Source organism: Populus euphratica, unplaced genomic scaffold, assembly GCF_000495115.2.
Source record: "Populus euphratica unplaced genomic scaffold, PopEup_1.0 scaffold197.1, whole genome shotgun sequence".
Taxonomy (NCBI): domain Eukaryota; kingdom Viridiplantae; phylum Streptophyta; class Magnoliopsida; order Malpighiales; family Salicaceae; genus Populus; species Populus euphratica.
The window spans coordinates 137,883-160,864 of record NW_011500022.1 but is presented as its reverse complement, the minus strand read 5'-3'; the positions used below and the strand labels follow the sequence as shown (position 1 = coordinate 160,864).

General features: G+C 32.9%; 2 protein-coding genes across 2 annotated transcripts; one reads left to right on the top strand and one right to left on the bottom strand.

Moving 5' to 3' along the window:
• Nucleotides 1-135: 135 nt before the first annotated feature.
• Nucleotides 136-3,061, bottom strand: LOC105141940 (protein FAM133-like). The gene is made up of 5 exons (XM_011049349.1): nucleotides 2,673-3,061; nucleotides 1,608-1,709; nucleotides 1,283-1,424; nucleotides 1,160-1,206; nucleotides 136-569 (listed from the first exon to the last, which is right to left on the bottom strand). The coding sequence occupies exons 1-5, from the start codon at nucleotides 2,757-2,759 to the stop codon at nucleotides 354-356; spliced, it is 594 nt and encodes a 197-aa protein (XP_011047651.1). The 5' UTR covers nucleotides 2,760-3,061; the 3' UTR covers nucleotides 136-353.
• A 13,030-nt stretch (nucleotides 3,062-16,091) lies between these two features.
• On the top strand, nucleotides 16,092-22,191 carry LOC105141939 (formin-like protein 1). Its single transcript, XM_011049348.1, has 4 exons — nucleotides 16,092-18,463; nucleotides 18,611-18,813; nucleotides 19,567-19,811; nucleotides 21,016-22,191. The coding sequence occupies exons 1-4, from the start codon at nucleotides 16,902-16,904 to the stop codon at nucleotides 21,850-21,852; spliced, it is 2,847 nt and encodes a 948-aa protein (XP_011047650.1). The 5' UTR covers nucleotides 16,092-16,901; the 3' UTR covers nucleotides 21,853-22,191.
• Nucleotides 22,192-22,982: the final 791 nt, after the last annotated feature.

Sequence of the window (22,982 nt, the reverse complement as noted above, 5' to 3'; positions counted from 1 at the left end):
GTATTATCATAATATTCTGAAAGAAAGTGCAGGAACATCACAAGCATAAACTGCTGTGTGTTCAAATTCATAACATCACTGCTCAATTTATATGATACATCTCACATGCTTGATTAAGCGTATATTATCATAATATTCTGAAAAGAAATGTTGGGGCTGAATTTTTAAGGAGAAAAATTTGGAATCAAATTAATAGCATTACAAGCTCAGTGACTTGAAAAGGAAGGAGCAATTGGATACATATTTGCTCAAAGCAAATTGCTGGAAAAAATGCTATAAAGAACAAGGCTATTGATATCCTCTTATAGGAAGAGACATCTGAAGGGTACCCTAGATAATCTTTGATCACGCTATTAGTTCTTCAAGCTTCCAAAGAATTTAGAAAGTGGCACAGGCCCAGCAGCCTCTTCATCATCAATACTGGAGTGCTTGGTTCTTGACTTGCGCTTCTTTTCCTTTGTTTTTCTAGACCTTGACTTTGATCTTTTTGATTCCCTCTCATCTTCACTACTTGAAGAATCCGAGGATGAACTGGAGGAGCTAGAATCATTGGATCTCCGCCTCGAATGCTGCAAGGTAATGCAAGATCAGGGTCCATTTCGAGTTTATATACCAAGGGAATGAGAAATTCATGGCAGTAGAGATGGAAGTAGGGAGGATAGTAATGATCAATCAAGAAGACTATACAGTAGACACTTGATAAAAGAACACATGCATTTGGAAGAGACAAGAAACAGAAACAAATTCATGCAACAGCCAGACAGGAAAACTAGCTACCCTCTACTAACAATAACCCAGAGAGAACTTCACAGGGCAAACAGCCAAACTCTTCAATTTGGAACTTCTTTCCAGATGATGAATATCCAAAAATCCCTGAATGACAATTAGTCTACCAGAAGTCATGCTACCTTAATCAGATAACAAGATCTAATCTGACCATCAATGGCACAAGGACTGCCTGTTCTGCATAAGGAGATGTTATTCTACGTGTATTTAGTTTCATTAAGAAACAACTAGCCCAAAAAAGTAACATGGACTTTTCAATAAGATTGATAAAATCAAATTAGGCATCGTAGTTTTGAGTCACGTAAAATTTAATATTCTAGAGTCTAGACAATGCATTCATTTAAAAAGTAAAACTATTAGAAAACTCAGGCACCTTTCTTTTTTTACTGCTGCGTTTCTTTGAATCTCTGTCCTTTCTATCTGCAAGAGCACATCTCAAATTTAGAAGAGGGGAAGAGGATGGTTACACAGGAAGAAGACACATCCATATACATACCCTTTTGATGACTAGATTTGCTCCCAGAGTGATTCCGGCCATGAGCAAGTTTGCGTGCCCTTTCAGCATCCAATTGAGCTCGGTACTCCCTCATCATTCTATCCTTATCTGCTTCTAGTTCCCCCTTTCTCATTTCATCCTCCTGGTAAATACAGAGCACAAATTCAGCTTTCATAAAAAATCTAGAAATATGAAATCATCATTTAAAACTGCATCAGTACGTTTAAGCATGCATCAATCATGTTACAAACAAATATGATGCACAAATAACAGTTGCACTAACAGCAAGAGAGTTGGGAGAGAAGATAGCATATCCACATATTACCTTTTGCTTTTTCTTGAACTCTTCCCAGGTTACCGTGTGAGTTGTATTAAGGCTGGCCAAACGAGCAGCATGCCACTCTGGTGAATGAAAAGAACCATCCACCTGCGACTCGCCTCATCAGAAATGTTCCATGAAAATAAAAATAGTAAAGAAAACGAATTCAAAATACAAAAACTACACTTCACTGCACACCTGTATCGCTTTATTTCTTTACACACACACACAATTACAGCACCCAAAAAACTGTAGAAGAAGAATTATTGCGCTTAATACTATAAACAAGCATGCACAACAGATAGAGAGAAAAAATGCCTAGCCGTCCTGTCATGCCTCAGTTCTCTTTTTCTTTTTTTTGACATGTAAGCGTTAATGACATATTCCCAACAGTTAGGATGGCCTATCTCTAAGAAATCAAAGTCTAAGGATCATACTTGAAAAGGTCTTATAACAATGCAAGTTAAAATATTTTACAAGAAGGAAACAAAAATTGTTTAAGAAGTAAACACAACCACAATTCAACATGCAAAAAGCAACCTGTATGGCACACTAGCATCACATCAGAGCAGCTCAAGGCTATACAGCAACAAGATAAGCTTCAAGGAACATTATACACCATCCTAAGTACAATGGCGAAAACACACTTTTACTCTTAACCACCCACCAGGATGATAAAATAGTTGAAGGAGCTTACAATTAGTGCTTAACAAATGAATTAACTACCACTCAAATCCCAAAAAGAATAAACAATTAAATAAATTAACCTAGATGCTTACAAAGCTTATATTCTTAGTTGCCCCAAAGCATCCAACTTTTCCGGCATCTTATGAATATCAATAAGCCAATAATCATGCTCACAAATCCACAGTAGAAAATTAACAATAGAAACAGTAATGTTAATCCATTGGCAAAAATTATTCAATAACCACTAAAGATTATGCAAAGCAACAAAAATCAAAGCAAAGAACAAAACTTTAAAACGAAAATTACAAGGCAACAGGCAATATAATAATAAAATATAGAAAATTGAAGATGGGAATTTAAAGAATAGTATGAAACGGGACAAACCATGCCATCTTCAATCTCTTCAGGACCACCAGAGCTGGAGCCAAGCCTGGCTCTTTGCATAGCTTTGTAAGCTTGATTTTTACCCATTTTGAGAAATCTAAGAGACACCCAGATGAGAAAACAAGGGGGATTGCAAGAAAAATTGAGTTTTTAAGAAAAAATTGAGACCCAGAAAGAGAATCAAGAGAAATTTTGGAGAGAGATTAGAGCATTATCAACGGTCCAGAGCCCATGAGAGAGGGAGGGAGGTAGGGAGGGTGAGAAGGTGTTTGGTTTAAGTTAATGGATCTGCGGGTGTTGTCGTTGTTGAAAGGCCCAGGAGGTTTTATAATATAGCCGGAAACACTTAGGGTTATTGCTGGTATAATATAGCCGGAAACACTTGGGTTTCGTTTATTTCGGTGGGAATGCCCTTTGGCTTATATTTCGCACGAGAATTCCCAATTAAAATCTTAGTTATCAAAAAATTATAGTTCATAAAATCTTTTACAATTTATTTTTTTCATATTTTTAAATACATATTTTATATGATTATGAATTTATTACTCATGTTATTATTATATTCGTAGGTTCCAATCATGAAAAGATTTGAAAGTAAAATTTTCATATTTTTTTTATCAAAGTGATTTTTTATAATAAATAATATCTTTTTATTAATTTATGTTTCAATTTATATTAATTCAATCTTAAAAAGTATTTTTTATATTAACTATTTTATTTTCAGATTGAATAAAAAAATTAAACATAAAAAATAATATTTATCAAAAACTTTTTGATATTATTATAAAATTTGATATAATGATTTAAATTTGAAAAATCTTGACCCAAATATTTTATTAGCCTGATTTTTAAATTAAATTATATAAAAATTAATTCATTTAATTTTTTTAATTTTTTTAATTCAAAAAAAAATCAACTCAATAATAAAATTAAATAAAAACTTTATATTCTCATCCAGCAGTGCCAGCTTTTGCTCCATATGCGATCAAAACGTTGCATTTAGGAAGCGATGTCATGCCACTCATTTCCCTGCCTTGAGGCACAGTTTCTATAGTCCATGGCGGATTCTCTTCAGTTATTGCAATTCGCCCGCATGTATCTAAAGCCTTGACATGCACTTTTTCTAAGTATCCATAAGCTTGGAAAAGTTATCCACAGGAATACTCGCTATACTCACCCAACCAGGCTTTCCCCAGCCGAAATCTGCTTCATAAATGGGGAATCGACGCCAGCTAGTAAACTCATAGACATCCACTTCACTTTTTTTCTTGTCCTTCATTTGCCTCTTTTATGTCATTGCATAGCATCAAAGCTAAGTCGACAGCAACATCTGTGATGGTACTCCTCAGTCCATCACGGATTCGGCCGACAATGTCATGAATTTGGACATTGCTCTCACCTTTTGGTGGAAATCTCGCATTTGCGATGCCTTCGAAGTTTCCAAAACAGTATTCAGGTATCGGTAGTGTTGTCCTCGATCCCACGCAAGTTAACTGCAAATCTCGAGATGGATGGCCTCAAATGGCCATTCCTAGCTTCAGCCACCTTCATGAGAGTATTCCATGTCAGTGCTACCACGACTTCCACTCGTGTCGTTTGGCGTTTCAGCAGCTCCGTACCACGAAGACTAGCATTGACAACGGCTGCTTTCAGCTTTGATGTTGCTGCGCATCAAAAACAAACCTTTTACCAGAGCCTTGTGATTAGCTTTTAATATCTCTTGCGGTACTGGAATATTTGTAGGATTAGTCATATCTCTAGCAGGAAAGATGGAGCCCAGTTGAAAATTCGGGAGATACTCTACTTTATCCATCCCAATTCGATCGGCGAGCACCAGCGAAAGCATTAATAAATGCAAACGCCGAGAATGCATCAAGGATCCTGTGAGGAACACCTGCACCAACGGCTAGTCCACCACATTCAAACTTGTTGAATTGGACAGCGACCAAAGGGGGCGGCATCCGAGTCGGACAGAAGATGGACCAGTTGATGTAGCAGCTCAATTTCATGCTGATCTACTCTCTCAAGAAGCTCAGAGAGGCTTCTGTTTACATGGACTTCCAAATATTCAGCTCCCTTATCATTACAATGAATTGAAGCATCATCTTTTATGTATCTGCCAGCTAATGGATAGAAAAGGGTTAAGACTTCTGATAGCGATTGTTGCAACTGTTTGCTTCTTTCTTCATTAATGTTGACATGGCCATGTTCTTGATCAGCTTCGGCTGGATAGAAGAAGATACGGGGCACGTACAATGATGGAGCCATTTGTGATATGGGTGATTTCTGAAGAAGCTCTTGATTTTTATAAAAGTTGTTTTTTTCTGTACGTAAACAAAACAAGAGAATTAATATAATCTCCCTCCCTTGCATTACTTGTTTCTATAAAGATTTTTGTTAACGTGATCAGAAATCTTATTATTAAAGAGAATAATATTACAAAATTAATCAAGCATTAAGATGGTGATTTTCATCAAAACTTTTTGCTTCTGTGTTAATTTGCCGATTGTTTTGATTTTATGTGCTAATCTCCCAACTTGTCTAATATTTCTGAAGCTGATACAATTAAAATAAAAACACGAAGCTGATACAATTTGTTTATGATCTCCAGCATGTTTTTTTATGCAGATCCCCCTAGACAGAAACTAAATGGAAGGCCTTAAATGACCACTTTAGACACCATGTTGAGAGCATTCCATACTAATCCTATCACGATCTCCACTCGTGTCAGTTGGCGTTTCAGCAATTCTGAACCACCAAGAACAGCACTGACTGCTGCTTTCAGCTTTGATATTGCTGCACCACTAAAAACATACTTTTTCATCAGAAACTTTATAGGTTTAAGTTGGATCTCTTGAGCTGGAACTCTAGGAGTAAAACCAGTCATGTATCTTGGCCGCAGATGTAGGCCAGTTGGGAAACTCGGACGATATCCTACTTTATCAACCCCCATTCGGCACGCAGTAACAAAAGCATTGGTAAAAGCTAGCTAGCGCCGAGAATCCATCAAGTGTCCTATGAGAAACAACGATACCAATGGCGAATCCACCACATTCAAACATGTCGAGCTGGACAGTTACCAATGCTGTCTGGTCCGACTCGAACGGAAGATGGACCTGTTGATTGAGGAGCTCGGTTTCCTGCAGGTGCTCTACCCTCTCAGGAAATTGAGAGAGGCAGCTGTTTACTTGGACTTCCAAATATTCTGCTCCCTTGCCATTACAGTGGATCGAAGCATCATCTTTGAGGCACCTGCCTCCAAGTGGATAGAAAAGGGTTGAGATTTGGGATAGCGATTTCTGCAACTGTTTGCTTGTTTGTTCAATATTGTTGACACCATGTTCTTGACCTTCTCAAGCTAGCTAGAATTGAATGCTTTCCAATCCCAATGATCCATGTATGTATAGGATAGGATCACATTGTGGGTTCAGCGGAAAAATATAATACTATCTTGTTGATTCTAGTTTGGTGCAAAGAAATTTCTAATCCTGCAAAAACATTGTCTTTTGATTCTCTTTTGTAGCATTTAATTATTGTTCTTAGACAAGACGATGGAGATAAAATCAACATTTCTTCCAGCAGGAATGCATGAAAATTAATACAGCTTATATGATTTGAATTCATCCGCTTATTGTACCACATACCACACGGTCCAAAGCTGCCTTGAATAAGGCAGAGGCTATCCATTGCCCATCGAAACGTGGGCTTTAGCCCATCCTCTCATGAACCCCATCAGCCTAAGTGATGTTTTGCCTTTTATTTTAATTTTTAAAAATAAAAACATTAAATTAATTTTTTTTTATATTTCTAGATGGTTTTAATGTGCTAATACTAAAAATTAAATTTTTTATTTTAATTTTTAAAAATAAAAACATTAAATTAATTTTTTTATTTATTTCTAGATGGTTTTAATGTACTAATGCTAAAAATTAAATTAAAAATTCTATAATAGAATTACTTTAATATATTTTTAATTGAAAAGTCACCGAAAGCACATTAGTTACATAAGAAGTGAAGAATGTGTGTTTTTCATGCTATTTTAAGAAATCTATTTGGTATATTTGGATAATTTAATAAATTCTTAATTTCAATTTACCCTTGAGATTGAGATTTCGGTTGTGTCAATTTCCTTCACGAGGTCTTAACATCAAACAACTAGCAAGGAGTGTTTTTCAGTCGCTAATCTTTTGAAAATAATTTGACTACATATAATCCCTTAATTTCAAATAGAAGTTTTGAATGATCCCATCTACATCATTTATATTTATGTCATAAATAATGGATTGCTCCGATAATTAATATGTCAAGCAATTAATTAGTGATCTATCTATGTAGTAAACTAATCATGAATGCACTAATTAGTGGGATATTGCGGGATTCCAATCAGCTCCATGCACTCAAAAAAGTCATCACGGGGAGAATATTGGAGCGATTAATTACAAGATACCCATTTAATTTCATTTTAAGAATCTTTGTCTGGATTTGGGGCCCCATGCCACTTATTGTCAATGGCCACTGTGATTTCATTTAATCATTCTTGGAGCTTGGAATATATTTCGACTTGAATGCAATAATTTGCATCGCTGAAAAGCTATAACTTATGGTATTCCATGAAAAGTCGAAGTTTATGTTCATAATAATTTGGTCAATAATTTGTACAATGATATCATACTCCAAGTGATTTCAGTTTTACGGGGGGGAAGAGGTTTAGCTCGTGCATGAGAGAAGTAGGCAGGTTCGGAATTTAAAAAAATCATATATTTAAAAAATTTAAAAAAATATATACTTTTATTGATTTTAAATTAATGTATTTTTAGTGTTTTAAATTATTTTGATGTGCTAATATTAAAAATAATTTTTAAAAAATAAAAAAATATTATGAACATATATTTTAATATAAAAAATTATTTAAAAAATAACCATAATTATATTTAAAAAAATTCCTAGAAAACAGACCCTATTTATGAAGTAAATATAAGTTCTTACTTGATAATTTAGCAAATCCAAGAACATGGGGCGTTGTGAGACATTGCATCGTGAAAGGGAATTGGAGCCGCATTGCCACAGCGAGATGATATTTTTAACCAAGAAAGATGAAAAAAATATTGTTGAAAATTACACTTGTGTTTCGTGATAGAAAAATAATATTTTAGAAATACGAGGGACATATATATATATATATAAAATAAAGAAAACATTCTTCAAGAAAGAATGGTCTGTACTCTACTTCACAGTTTCCAAGAAACGAATTGAGCAGGCGAAGTGGAGGACCCGCAATAATGTAACGAATGTTAAACTTCATGAATAATTGTTTGAATTTGTGTTTACAATTTAAAAGTGAGGCATCATTGATTCTTCCCTCGTGGCCATGGCATCGCCATTTGGAAGCCATAGGAACATATGGAATAAAAAAAAAACATATGCTTTTAGGGCTATAATGATTAGTGAAATGGACACATAAATGAATTTGAGTTTTTAAGTTGTACGAGCGGTATCAATTTGCACATGAGTGAGTAACCTGCAAAAGTTGTTTAGATATTTTATATATATATATATATATATATATATGAATGAATTGATTATTAGAAAATAACATTTCATTGTTCTTTTTGGAATTTGGATATATTTGCAAGCTTGTTGTTAAATATATTTTTAGTTTGTAAAAAATATTAAATTAATATTTTTTAAATATGTTTTATTGTCTTGACCCTAGATTTAATTTTGAAGCTAGTCCAAGATACTTGAATTTAATGGATAATCTAAATTCAAGTCTCATGAATCTAACAATTAATCCCAACTCAAACTCAAGATAGTTAAATCTAAGTCAAATTTAATAGTATTGAATCTTGTAGTTATATCATACCCAATAATTTATAACACAAAAATAAACAAATATTATGTTTTTACAGTGTTACAATGTTATTTATAGTATAAATATTCTATGTTTATAATATAATAATAAATTTATGTATGAGTTCTGCGTATATTTTTTTCTATACATTTTAAAAAATAGGATAATGTAATTTTTTGTAGGGGTATCATGAAAGAAACTAGTTTTAATATTCTCCTGCATAGTATTATAAAAAAGGGTGGCCAGCTAGTTGAAATCAATATGAAAAATCTCGGGGGCTAATTCTTGTTTATTGACTTCCACCACCTCCTATTTTATGGAATAAGAAGGTTTTAATGGTTAGAGGGAAGAGGCCATATAGGCTGCTCTTTCCTTTTCATTTCACTCGGCGAATTAGACCCCACGAGTTTTGAATAAAGAGAGACAAATCCCAAAATAAAATGGCACCACTCGCTAGATGTTGTCCTTTGCTTTCCTTAAATTCCAATTAAAAAAAAACCTTACCTTTCTCTCTTTTCAGTAAAAGAAAAGCAAACAATATTATAAAAAAAAAAAAAGAGCATAAAATCTAGTGCATGGAATTTTAGCTCTTTTTTGGGATGTTTTGAACCGCTTTTCAATTGGAGTTTTAAGTATTTTGATTTTTTTCTTTATTTTTTTCATCTTTAGACTATTTTAATATTAAAAAAAAATTATAAAAAAAATATTATTCTAGTATATCTCTAAACAAAAAATAATTTGAGAAAGAACTTTACATTCCTTTTCACTTTTTGCTCACTTAAAAACTATAGCTAGGAATAAAAGGTAATTTAACAAGGCAAGGAATGTACTCCTTCTACAAGACATGCATGGATTGTTTTTGCTTGCTCAATCATTATTCTCTGCTGGCTGTAACTTTGACGGGTGACTGCTAATAGCTGGTAAGACAGAGAGTCACGAGGCCCAAAAAATGGACAGGTGTCGTTTAAAAGTGTCCTGGGTTTGCGTGAGTCACGGGTTTACCACACAGCTCGTGTCACTCTTGTCGTTTTCTTTTTTGTATGGCTGCACTTCATATCCATGACACGGACGACAAATTCCATTTTTCACCGGCGTTGAAACGACATCGTTTGCTAGTAATACTCCATAATTTCTAATAAATACTTTTAAATTATATAACTTAAACCTTGGTCAATTTATCGGATAAAGTTATGTTTGACAGTAATATCATAATTGTAGCATGAAAAAAAAAAATTATTCCAATCATAGTTTAAAGTACATAGGCTATGATTTAGTATATAGAGAGTTAATTTATTTCCATGTTTAAAAAGTGTTTTGGGGTTAATTTATTTCCATGTTTAAAAAGTGTTTTGAAGAAAAATTTAAAAATTTATATTTATTTTAAATTATTTTTTTATATTTTTACATTGATGTTAAAAATAAAATTTTAAAAATAAAAAAATATTATTTTATTTTATTTTTAAATAAAAAATATTTAAAAAATAATATCAATTATAATATTACCACAAAAAAACCAAGATACTTGTCTAGTTGTTATGCCATACCAGTATAATTTGATTCAAAACATATACGCTTTATAAATTCAAATAAAATAAAAGAGTTAACTAGTGTTTTTAAGACCCCGGTCACATATTATTAAATTATATTTGTTAAACTCTAAATTTATCATTGAAAATAACTGTTATTGTGGTATAAAAAATACCAATATGCTTGTCTAATTATTATTGATAAAGAATCATTTTAATCTACTAGTCTGAGCTGTTAAATAAAGTTTTATAAAATAATTTATATTATTTTATAATACATCCCCTCAGGTGAAAGCTTCGAAGTCTTTAAACTCATATAAACTCATATTACTTCAAGCTTAATTTTTATCAAATAATTGAAGATGATGAGATTCAAACTTGAGATTCAAACTTATAATCACTTAATCATTAAGATTTTAATATCATAATAAATAATCATCCCAACCTAGTAACTTAAACTATTAAATGAGATCCTAGTAAATAATTTATATTATTATCCAAGAGTTATACCAAACTAGTAGACTTTGATTTAAAATATTTATGTAGTATAAAATAAAATAGTAATTTTAGGAAGTAAGTTTTCAATAACGGCAAGTTAGGCAAAAGTTAACGAGTATCGATCATATATTATTAAACTTTGAATTTATTATTGAATTGAATTAAAAAATAAATAATTTTTTTTGAGAGAGTGTTAATTAAATATACCAAATAGATGTTATTTTATATAACAATTATACATTCACAATATATTTCAACAAAGAAAAAATACGAAGAAATCCTAACAAATGATTTGAAAGAAATGGAGCAACCAACAAATGGATTCAAATAACATGTTTTTTTCCCCCAAATCTTTGAGGTACATTTGAACTGATTTAATGACATGAATTATTTTTTTCATTAAATGATTGCTTTGTGACTAGAAAATCTTGCAAAAAGCAATAGATTATTCGGGCAGCTAGCACATTAAGATCGATACCGGTGGGAGAATACGCTGCAACTCTAAATGATGTATTGAAAATTCAATTCAATCATGTAATCATATGCATGGTAGCTATGGTGTTGCCTTCCCCTTTTCTAGTTGCAGTCCCCTTTCTTAGTTGCAGTAGTTTGTATAATTAATTAATTAATTAATTGCTACAAAAGAAGTGTGATTATTTTGCAAGTCACGTTTGCTCCTGCTAGGCATAATCCAATATTCTGATTATTGGGGATGCTTAGGGTATTTAAGCCTGTTTTCTTAGATTTTAGGAGATTTTTGCTGAATTAAAAAAACTGCATGCTTTTACAACTTTGATTATGTATACAAAGATCCATAACTTTCTCCGTGTCAACATGACACCAATTGACCAACCGTGTTTAATATAAAAATACCATAAGAAAATAAATACAAAATAAACAAATTAAATCAATCAACGACGACTATATAAACCAAGCATCCTGTTTAATCAGAACGACCTTTAGTTAAGTTGTCAGTGCAAAATAAACGTTTGAAGTAATTTTTTAGGGTTAAGGAGGAGCAATTTGAAATTTTGCTCAATTTATTGGCAATTTATTCTTTAAAAATTATTAGTTTAGGTTTTATAAATTTTATCATTACTAAAAATTTATATAATTATTAATTTTAAATTTTATAAAATTAGTTAAAACATATAGAAATTAAATTAAATATCCATATTAATTGAATGTTTATTTTTTTGGATTTTTAGAATTTGCAAGGACTAAAGTGAAATATTATTTTAAGGGCTTGTTTGAAAATTGTGGTTGTTTTTGAAATAGTTTTTTGTGTTAAAATATATGTTAATAATTTTTTATTATTTTTTAAAAATTATTTTTAATATTATTTTTAAAAAAAATTAAAATTTTTTTTTAAATATAAATACAAATCGGCACTAAGAACATATTTGGAAATGTGGTTGTTGTTACTTTTTAAAGTGTTATACTAAAAAAGTGTTTTTTATTTAAAAAAATGTGTTAGTAATATTTTTTATTTTTTAAAAATTATTTTTAGAATTAATACATCAAAATAATTTAAAAATATCAAAAATATATTCATTTAAAATAAAATAAAATTAAATTTTTTAAAATTACTTTTAAAATGCAGTGCTGGACAGCATCTAAGCCGGTTGATAAACCCATCGACTGTAGAGGAATTTCATCATTAAAAGTTACTGTGTGCAGTTACCGGTGAACACGAAATTGATCACTGAGTGATGAATTTTTCAATTTTTCAATGAGTGGAAGAGGTGAGGTATGCCCCACATTAGATCCTTGATGGGACGTAACTTGCTTCTATGATGAATCTATGACTAGGCGATGGGGACTGTAGCTATAAAACCGAGGAAGGCGTTGTGTGATACGGTTTCTATATGTTTTTGAAAAATATTAAATTAGTATTTTTTATGATTTTTGTGTATTGATATTAAATAAAAAAATTTAAAAAATTATTTATATATATTTTCAAATAAAAAATTATAAATACCATGTACTATAATTACAAATACCCTTTTGATTCGAAAACATACTCCAACCATGTTGCAAAATCCAGATCGGTCCAGGGTAAAAATAAATAGAAGAAGAAAATGATGCAGTTGACTTAGTTCAAGACTCTGGTTATGGTCAAGACTCAAATCTTTATTATTTTGAATTTTTTTAGAAAAAATAGAGTGGGCCCTCTTGATTCATAACCCCCTAGACATTTACCCGCGTCATCCACCCGTGCTTGTACATCTTGTCTAAAAAGTTTGAATTCCAGTTTTGATGTCGGAATTTTATAATCTTATTTATTGAGGTATTTTAAACTTCGATTTTTAACTAGATATAAGAACATAAATCGGAAAAATTGGATAGTTTGACTGAACATAACTCGTCGGATTTTAAATGTTTTTGGTTGGTTTGATTATAAATTGTTGTGATACGTATTGGTTTGACTAAGTCATTTGTGCTAGTAATCTAAATATGTTTTAGATTATTTTTTATAAGATGAATGTAGTTTTTTAAAAGAAACTGAAAACTAATTTACCTATAATTATCTTTAAAACAAATACGTTTTTGAAAATATAATTATAATTGTTTTTTAAAATGTGTTTAGGATAATAATATTGTTTTATTTAAAAAAATTATTTCTAAAATTAGTACATCAAAATAATTTTAAAAAATAAAAATATATTAATTTAAAATAAAAAATTAAATTTTTTAAAAATTATTTTGCAAATATAATATCATAATATGAAATATACTCTCAATACCCGGGTAGAAAATTAACGAAAATTAAACCAGTTCAAAACTAGTTGTTTTTTTTTTTTTTTAGATTAACATGGGTGTTCGGGCCAGTTTACGCGCACCACGACTGATCTCACGGGCTCTAAAGTTAACGACCGTGTAAGCCTCCAGTGGCCATCATATGAGCAACCAATGACTCGAACCTGAGACCATAGAGGAAGCAAACCCCTTGATCCCAAATTTTTACCATTTGACCACTACCTAGATGGTTAGAACTAGTTGTTTTTTGAGTTAGGCTGATGCGATTCATTCCTTTTTTTAATATTTGCTTGGCATTGAGATACAAGGATTTTTCTTTTGTAATATTTTTTATTTAAAAATATATTAAAATATTTCTTTTAAGATAGTATTTTTGACACCGACTTGTCTGTCTGACCACCCTCATTCGAGCACACAAGAAACAGATCTATCAATTAACTATAATGAAAATAAAGTAATTCATAATTCAACATGAGATATCGGATTTTATTGCCACTAAAGTTCTTGAACACGTTTCATTAATTTTTTAATCGAGTGTCTCAGCTTTTTATTTTTTTTATTAATTTTTAATAGAGAATCTCAACTATCAATTTTGGATGAGTCTACACCATTATGCGTTACTTTCCAATAATTAGTATAATATATGTGAAAAATGTAGAATGCTGGTTATATTATAGGAGCCAAAATCTGCTCCGTATCTACAATTATGTGAAAAAGGATCCTGCAGCACCACTCACCATCTATTTTCAATTTTTTATTTTTTTATGGGGGGTATTGGACTCTAAAGCTTTGCATGCATCTCTGTGTTATAAATACAGTACTTACTGTTTTTTTTTATTAATATAAATATCCACACCAATTTTTATGTTCCTTAATTAATGATTATATAAATTTTTAATTATATTAATATTTATAAGATTTAAATTAATAATTTTTTAAAAATAAATTTAAAATCCAACTAATTGAGTTATATACCTCATAACTAAATATAGGATTTACTTGATTAGTAATCACGTTACATCATAGATTTATATTATTTTTCTATTAAAATATTTAAAATTTATATGTATATTTTTTTTTAATAAAACAATTTGACAACCCAAGTTCTAATCTTAGCTAACAAAATAAATTAGCTTTCTTTGAATTGCATAAAAAAAACAATGATAGCAAATAAATACACACACATATTTAATAATCATGATAGTATTAGAAAAAGCTTATATCCTCGAGCAAAATGAAGATTTACGGACCAGTTTATTTTCAATAAATTTATTCATTAAAATTATTCTGCAATAACATTTATTAAGTTAAATAAAAAAATCATGCAAGATTATATATATTAAACATACTATAAAAAATAAATATTTAATCTATATAAAATATACAAAAATTCAATTGAATTATACTAATCTCTTAAAAAATTAAATACACTTAATATAATAAAAAATATTTTTTATTAAAAATAAGGTTAGAAATACAGAAAAATCACAAGAATACATGTTAACTAGAACATAAATTTTAAAAAGACATATATAAAAAAATAAAAAAATAACAGGACAAAAAAATAGACAACATATTATATATTTTGAAAAATAATAAGTTGTATATAATTTTTATAGAGTTCTTGATTTTTTCCACCTAGTAACCTGCTTTAACCATTTTTTTAACGCAGAACATTGTCAGACCAGTAATGCCGGAGAAAACACACAAATCACTCAAAAAATCACAATCAACTTAGAATAATTTTTTTTGAGCTTGGATTTAGTTTTTTAGGTATTTTTAATATAAAAAACATGTAATTTTAATTTTCATTGACATGTAAAATTATTTAACATAAAAATTAATTATTTTAATCATTAAAAACATCTATAACAAGAACTTTTTTTTTCCATGCTAGAAGTCAATGACTCCCTTTCTCTTCTCAAAAACAAAAAAATTTAGTACTGAAATTAAAATTTTAAACATTAGAGGAATCAATTACCTAGTATCTAAAAATAAAAAAAAGACTTATAAAGGATTTTTCAAACAAATTTTAAAGGTGCCATTATTTTACCAATTATTTTTATTTGAATTTTCTATATTTTAATTCGTCATTCTCTAAAAAAAATGCTATTGTATGGAAATCTAGGCTAAAAAAAGCTTAGCTATGTACAATATTAAACAAATTATATTTAAGTAATGTTTATAATTATAATAATGATTATTTTTTAAAATTTATTTTTAATATCATATTATATTTAAATAATTAAAATTATAAAAAAATTAATTTAAAATAAAAAACTTTAAAACAAAAATAAACTCACTACTGGTCTTTTCATGTGGGAGAACAATCAACTTGAACCATGCACAGTAAACCAAAAATAATTAAAGTATGTTTGGAAGTGTAGTTGTTATTGTTTTTTAAATAGTTTTTTGTCTCAAAATACATGTTAATAATATTTTTTTATTTTTTAAAAATTATTTTTAATATCAGCACATTAAAATAATTTAAAAACACTAAAAATATATTAATTTAAAATTAATAAAAAACTAAAAAAAATTTAAATTTTTTAAAAATACTTTTAAAAAGAAACACACCCTTGAAAACCCAAAATTTCTCCAGCTGGACACCAGTATCCCCTCTAGCACCCACAGTTAAAACAGTCAAAAGCCAAAATCACAACACTTTTCCCCAACAAGTGTGAAAAAGAGCCTTGCTTTCTCATTATTCCATGGCTCCTTTCACTTCCACAGCACTGTAAAACAGCTCATCTTTTTTACTGTTTAGCTGATGAAATGATAATTTTGTCAGAAATCTTACATCCAAACAAGGAAAACGTAAAGCAAACCAAATCCCAACAATAATGACCCAAAATTTCAATGTGTCAGTCATTTTTAACCTCTTGTGGTATTTCTTCTTCATCAGCTTTACTTGGATTTCTACCCTACCAGCACTCTCCAACCTCATGAACTTCTCATTCTAGAGCCGTGAACATGGTGAAAATGAAAAGGGTATTGTAATATGGTCCAGTGGGGTTTTTCTTTTTGCTGTTTTGCCTTGAAAATCTGAACTACCAGTCCAATTCTCTCCTACTGTTCACTTCTCCATCCACCATGTAGCATGTCTCTCTCTCTCTCTCTATCTATCGCTCTTTGAGTTAAGAGTAAGACATTCTCTTCCTGGACCTCACATTTCATGAACTTAGTGACTGTCTTGTTTCTGCAATCTCAAGTTCAAGAACCTGGCTCTCTACCTACTGGAACCACAATTCTTTTCTGTGTCCACCAAAGAAAGAAGTACTTTTACTTGGGAGAACAGAGTTTGTCTTGCAATTTCTTCACTCTTCCTGCCTGCCTGCTCTTCTTTGTGGATAATTCCAATCCAAGAACTGAACTTTCATCACCGTATCTCTCAGCAATGCCGTCAAGGTGAACGTTTTCAAGTCCCTTCTTTCTTTTTCGTTGGCCCCTTGTAGCACTTCATTTCCTTCTTCAACTTACTGTATTTCTGGTTTTAGAGAGGCAAAGACATTAAGTTTAGAGAGAGACAACTTTGTGGGTGTCTGAAGTGTATGTCTTTACTTTCTATCTAATTACTTTCTAAAACATACATTAATGGCCAGTACTAGTTCTAGTCTTACAGTAAATACTCTCTTTTTCCTTCTCTTCCTTCTGTTCACCACCACGACCTCCACCACTCACCAACGTCACCTCCTCCACCAACCCTTTTTCCCACTAACCACCGCCATTCCACCGACACAACCTCCCTCTTTGTCTCCTCAAACCCAACCCAAATACCCTTTCACTTCCACCCCAAGCAAAAACAATAATCTACAAAAGCCCTTTTTCCCTACCCTCCCTTCACCTCCACCACCTCCTCCCACTTCCACACTTGCTACTTTCCCTGCCAACATCTCCTCCCTCCTCCTCCCTCACCGCTCCTCCTCTCCTCACCACAACCTCATTATCTCCATCTCCATCTCCCTTTCCCTCCTTTTCGCTGCTCTTTTAGCTTTACTTTCAGCCTTTTTCATCTATTCTCGCAGGAGAACCCAGCCTTTTAGTCCTCAAAAGGGTTCAAGATCAGAAAGTCTCCGCCTTTACCCCCAAAACACTATCCCATCAGATGGTTCTCCAAAGATTCCAAAGCTCCCACACCGTCCTGGTGTCGTAAGCACAAGCTCAGAGTTTCTTTACCTGGGCACATTAGTGAACTCTCGAGCTGGCATCGATGATCAAGACAAGCCAACTTCAACCAGCAATGCTGTTCTTAAAACTGGTGTTTCATCATCATCCTCTTCACATTATCAAAAACTTGGGTCACCTGAGCTGAGGCCATTGCCACCATTGCCTAGACATAATTACACACCAACTTATAGAAGTGGTGAAGTTCTTGTTAGTTCAAGTAAAGAAGATGAAGTTGATAGTGATATCGAGGAGGAAGAGTTCTTTTCACCTAGAGGGTCTTCTGGGCGGAAAGAGGCTAATCATGAGATACCGGTTCGTGTTGATTCAAGTTCTAGAAGAGTGATTCAAGGTATTCAAGGAGAGATTTTTGGGTCTAGAAGTTTTAATTCAAGGACTGCTTCGTATCCATTATCAAATTCTTTTTCTCCATCAAAATCTGTTTCCAGCAGTGTGTCTCCAGTGTCTAATTCTAGCCATAGAAGTGGAAAATCCCAGTCTCCTGATACGATTATTAATTTTCTTGCTCCAGTTCAGTACATTAAGCAATCATCGCCGTCCATTTCTCCATCATCATCTGGGAGAAATTCAGGGGAGACGCCGAATTCTCAGGATCGAAATTCGGGTTTTCCAGGACAGAATGAGCAGGTTCCAGAGAGTGTTGGTAAACAATTTGTTCCACTAAAACTGCCGCCGCCTCCACCTCCACCTCCACCATCTCGATTTTGGGAGATGCCAGTGGGGTTTAGGATGGCTCAGGAAGTGAATTTGGGGATTCCAGGGCCGCCAGTTCTTGTTATGCCTGAAAAGCCTGTTTTGGTTCAAGATCATGCAATGCCAGTTATGGCCAATGACCAAATGCAAAGCAATGGTAGCGTTGAGAGGAATGAGGAGAGCATGAAGCCGAAGTTGAAGCCTTTACATTGGGATAAAGTTAGAGCAAGCTCTGATCGGGCTATGGTGTGGGATCAGATAAAATCTAGCTCTTTTCAGTGAGATACTAAAACCCCCTTTTCAGCTTTTTGTGTGTTTTTGAATTTTGTTCGATAGTTTCTTGATTTTTCAAGAAGATACTGTCTTATTTCATCGGTTCAGTTGAAATGGTTTTGTAAGTTTGTAGAATTTGGTTTTGATTTCAGGTTAAATGAGGAAATGATTGAGACACTTTTTATGGTTAACAATCCCAATTTTAATGTGAAAGATCACAATGGAAGGCGCCAATCTCTTCCTTTGCTGAACCAGGAGAACAGAGTGCTTGATCCAAAGAAGTCCCAGAATATTGCAATATTGCTGAGGGCTCTTAACGTGACCATTGAAGAAGTCTGTGATGCCCTTTTGGAAGGTGAAATCAGAAATATAGAGAAGCCTTTTTTGGATTGTTTGAAATTATCCCTTCAATGCATTGCAAATTTGTTAATGCATGTGCTGCCTGAAGTATTGGAGTCAGTCCTACTGTTAAATGCCTGCTTTATTACCTAAAACAATGTTTGCTTCCTGTAGTTTCCCTACAGGTTGGCTTGAAATTGCTACCCAAGCCAAATGTTCAAAATATCTAGGCTTGAAGTTGGCACATATTAAGGGATCTTTTGACTTTGTAATGTGATGACGTGCCACATTTCTTTGACCAGCAACAGCGAAAAAACCTTTGGAAGTGGTGGTGCTCTTTCGAGAAAGAGTCTTAAATTAAGGAGGTGGAGGGATGCTTTTTAGACAAAAGCTTTTTGCCTGCCACAAGGCAATTCAAAATGCTGAATTCTTTTAATTAAGTGACTTTGTGTTATTGGTTGGTTAATTATAATTCTATTTGGTCCCTTATTAGTAATTTGCATTAGCAAAAGTTGAGAAAATAATAGTCTCTCTTTATATAACATGGAAATGTTAGTGCAAATGTAAACCTTTGCTCATAGAGGGATCTTATTTTTCCAATGACAGCTTTTCCCTTGTTAGGTCAAATGGTCAATCTTTGTCTACTTAGATAATGTCTCCTTCTGCTACTGGAAGAACACTAATAACAATGAGGAGTGTGTGTTTTTGTGTGCGCATCATTGGTGAGAAAGAGCAATGCAGTTGCTAAACCTTTCGCCGGTGTGAACAGGAAATTTAGATACTCTGGGGACAGAGCTTCTTGAAAGCTTATTAAGGATGGCTCCGACTAAAGAAGAAGAATACAAATTAAAAGACTTCAAGGATGAATCACCATTCAAGCTAGGCCCTGCTGAGAAATTCCTCAAGGAAGTGCTAGATGTTCCTTTTGCATTTAAGAGAGTTGATGCAATGCTTTATATTACTAATTTTGATTCAGAAGTTGAGTACCTGAAGAGGTCTTTTGAAACACTGGAGGTAATTCTTTATTTGGCTTGTGGATTTTATTTTCTTCATATGTATCGTACTTGGTAATGTAGCTGATATTGAAAAGCAGGTGCTTTTTCTGGACCTTCTTGCTTACTTTTGTCAATATAAATTTCATTTTTAGTGGTGATCAAAAGGGCTGTATCACTCTTGATCTGCCAAAAATCAAGATGAACCTTCAAAAAGTAGAAATGTTTTGATGCATTTTAGTCACTCTATCTCTCTCATTCTCATTTGTATAGCCATTTTCCGTGAGTTTTTCATATCAGTTCTGTGCCTTGATCACAAGTTGGATGTTTAAGATTGTGCTGCTGCGTGATGTTTGTACCTCATACTGTGATGGTTATTGCAGTTCGAACCATAGGACTGACATCATGTTCTTCGGTGCCATTGGGAATTGGGTTCGAAACAGTTTTTCTGGTTGTTTTTGCTTAAAATTATTTTTTTCATGTTTTTGGATCACTTTGATGTTAAAAATGATTTTAAAAAAATAAAAATAAAAATATTATTTTGATGCATTTTTGAGTGAAAAGTATTTTGAAAAACAACTGCTATTACACTCCTAAACACTCTTTTAAGTCTTTGATATTTCATGCCCTGAAGTTCAATTGACTTCTGGAATGCATTCTTGAATGTACGACTAAATGAACTTAACCTCTGCATAAAACACCTTGGAAGAAACTGGATGTGAGGTCTGTAACTTGCATGGTAGTGTGTATTTATCGTTTCCCAAGTGGCCTGAACTCAATCTCGATGGCTTCTTAAGGGGGCATGTCTTTCTAAAGGCAGCAACATTGCCAGTCACCTGGGCAGGTAAACTTTCTTGATGTCATTCCAGAGGGTTGTGACTTCTTTCACCGAGATCCGTGGGGATGGAGTGCTACCTCTAATGCATGATCCAGCAAAATAGTTTTGCTGGGGAGAAATTTACAACACATTAACAATATATGTCAGCATGACCTGGTTTTCTCCCAAATACTGTACCATCATTTAGTTCGCATCAAATGTTGAATGACAAGGATCAAATGGGGTTTTTCAGATTATTCTTTTTGTATATATTTCGCGACTTGGATACCATTTAAGAGGCTTCTCTTGCAGTTCATTATCTATTCTGCATGAGCACATGGACTTTGTTTATCATTTCCTATTGCTGCAATCTTCCAGCTGATGCTCATATTTCTTTCTTATTCTACAGGCAGCTTGCGAGGAATTGAGGAACAGCAGAATGTTCTTGAAACTTCTGGAAGCAGTTCTCAAGACTGGGAACCGTATGAATGTGGGAACCAATCGTGGCGATGCACATGCCTTCAAGCTTGACACGCTTCTTAAGCTTGTTGATATTAAAGGCACTGATGGGAAAACCACTCTCTTGCATTTTGTTGTACAGGAAATCATCAGATTGGAAGGCTCTCGTCTTTGTGGTACAAACCAGAATCAAAGAACTGAGAAAACTCAACAATCTGCATTCCAGGATGATGTTGAATTTAGGAAGCTTGGTCTGCAAGTCGTTTCAGGTTTGGGTGGAGAGCTTATGAATGTAAAGAAAGCTGCTGCAATGGATTCGGATGTGCTTAGCAGTGAAGTTGCAAAACTTGCAACTGGAATTACAAAAGTTACTGAAGTTCTGAAATTAAATGAAGAAATTGCATTGAAGGAGAGTAGCTGGAGGTTCTCAGAGTCAATGAATGGGTTCATGAAGAAGGCAGAAGAAGAAATTGTAATGCTTCAAGCACAAGAAAAGGCTGCCCTCTCTCTGGTGAAGGAAATAACTGAGTATTTCCATGGGAACTCAGCCAAGGAAGAAGCCCGCCCTTTCCGGATTTTTATGGTGGTGAGGGATTTTCTATCCATTCTTGATCATGTGTGCAAAGAAGTCGGAAAGATCAATGAGAGGACCATATGCAGTTCAGCCCGTCCTATGCTTTCAAACCCAACACTTCCACCAGTTTTTCCAGGTCTCATTGGAAGGCATCATTATGGTTCCTCTGATGATGAAAGTTCATCTTCATCGTCATTAGAACACTCCGCGTGATTCTGCTGAATCTCTCACTGGAATGCTTAATGGAAATTGGTGGTGCGCGCAGGAGACTATTTGAATTGAGTTTCTGCATCTAGCCCGTCATCCATTTTTTGGTTGGCCTGCTATTTTGTACCTAAATATATTATTCACTCAAGATTTTGGATTTGTTTACTTCATGTGTAACATACCCAAGGGATCATGTCAGGACATAATAAAGAAGTAATGGCAGCATATTCTGACCTATCATGTAAATCTATCAGAAGCTAAATTAAGGTATTTTGTTCAGTGTTAGAAGCAGAAGCAATGTTGATCATGTCTTAAATACTGTTCTCTTACGCTTCTTTCGGTTTTTGCAAGTATGATGATAGCAATCACTGAGTCACATCATTGTGTTTGAACAGAAAATAAGGAGTGCTTCCAACTGTATCTTACAGTTTTCCCAGATAACTGGCCCAAAAGAGATAACTGGCCCGAAAGGGTTTTTTAATGTAATATTTTTAGTTACTAATAATTTTTTTTAGAAAAAAATAAACAAATTGATCTGTGATAATAAGGTTTTCATTTTCATTTTTTTGAAATTTTCAGTCGAAATTTTTCGTAAGGTTAGGGATATGATTTTTAAGGTTTGAGAAATCCCATCTTTTTTCTATATGCACTGTGTGTTTGGTAATAGCTTTTATAAAAATGGATAATATAAACACCACTAAATAATGTTTCACTGCAGTGACATGCCCGTGGCCAAAAGAGGACTGTAAGAAATTCAAGAAAGTGAAATGCATTCCAAATGATCCCCGGGAAATTGAGTTCAAAATCTGTTCCAAACGGCGATATTACTAAGCAGAGGGTTGAGACTTGCAGGTTTAAGGAAATCAACATCATAAACTTCAAAAAAGTACGGTGCGCGCACCAGCATTTGAGAAGGTGAGTTCAAAAGCTTTGCGCATAAAAAATCCTCCACTAATACAGCCATGAATGTTCCTTTGCTGTGGCTGACAAATAAAAGAGTTCTAAGGGCGAGTATCTTGTATAAGAATGCTTCTCTGTCTGCTAATGCTGGCATGTCACTGAGAACCTGCCCTTCAGCCAACAATGAATCGAGCCTTTCCATAACCCTACTCTTAAGATTCTCTTCTCTTCAGCTT

Bases quoted from the DNA above. Each gene is read 5' to 3' on its own strand.
- LOC105141939 (XM_011049348.1), top strand. From the start codon at position 16,902: ATGGCCAGTACTAGTTCTAGTCTTACAGTAAATACTCTCTTTTTCCTT. The intron at 18,814-19,566 runs GTGAAATCAGAA...CGGTGTGAACAG, and splicing joins CTGTGATGCCCTTTTGGAAG to GAAATTTAGATACTCTGGGG. The intron at 19,812-21,015 runs GTAATTCTTTAT...CTTATTCTACAG, and splicing joins GGTCTTTTGAAACACTGGAG to GCAGCTTGCGAGGAATTGAG.
- LOC105141940 (XM_011049349.1), bottom strand. From the start codon at position 2,759: ATGGGTAAAAATCAAGCTTACAAAGCTATGCAAAGAGCCAGGCTTGGC. The intron at 1,710-2,672 runs GTTTGTCCCGTT...GGCGAGTCGCAG, and splicing joins AAGAGATTGAAGATGGCATG to GTGGATGGTTCTTTTCATTC. The intron at 570-1,159 runs GTGCCTGAGTTT...ATTACCTTGCAG, and splicing joins GCAGCAGTAAAAAAAGAAAG to CATTCGAGGCGGAGATCCAA.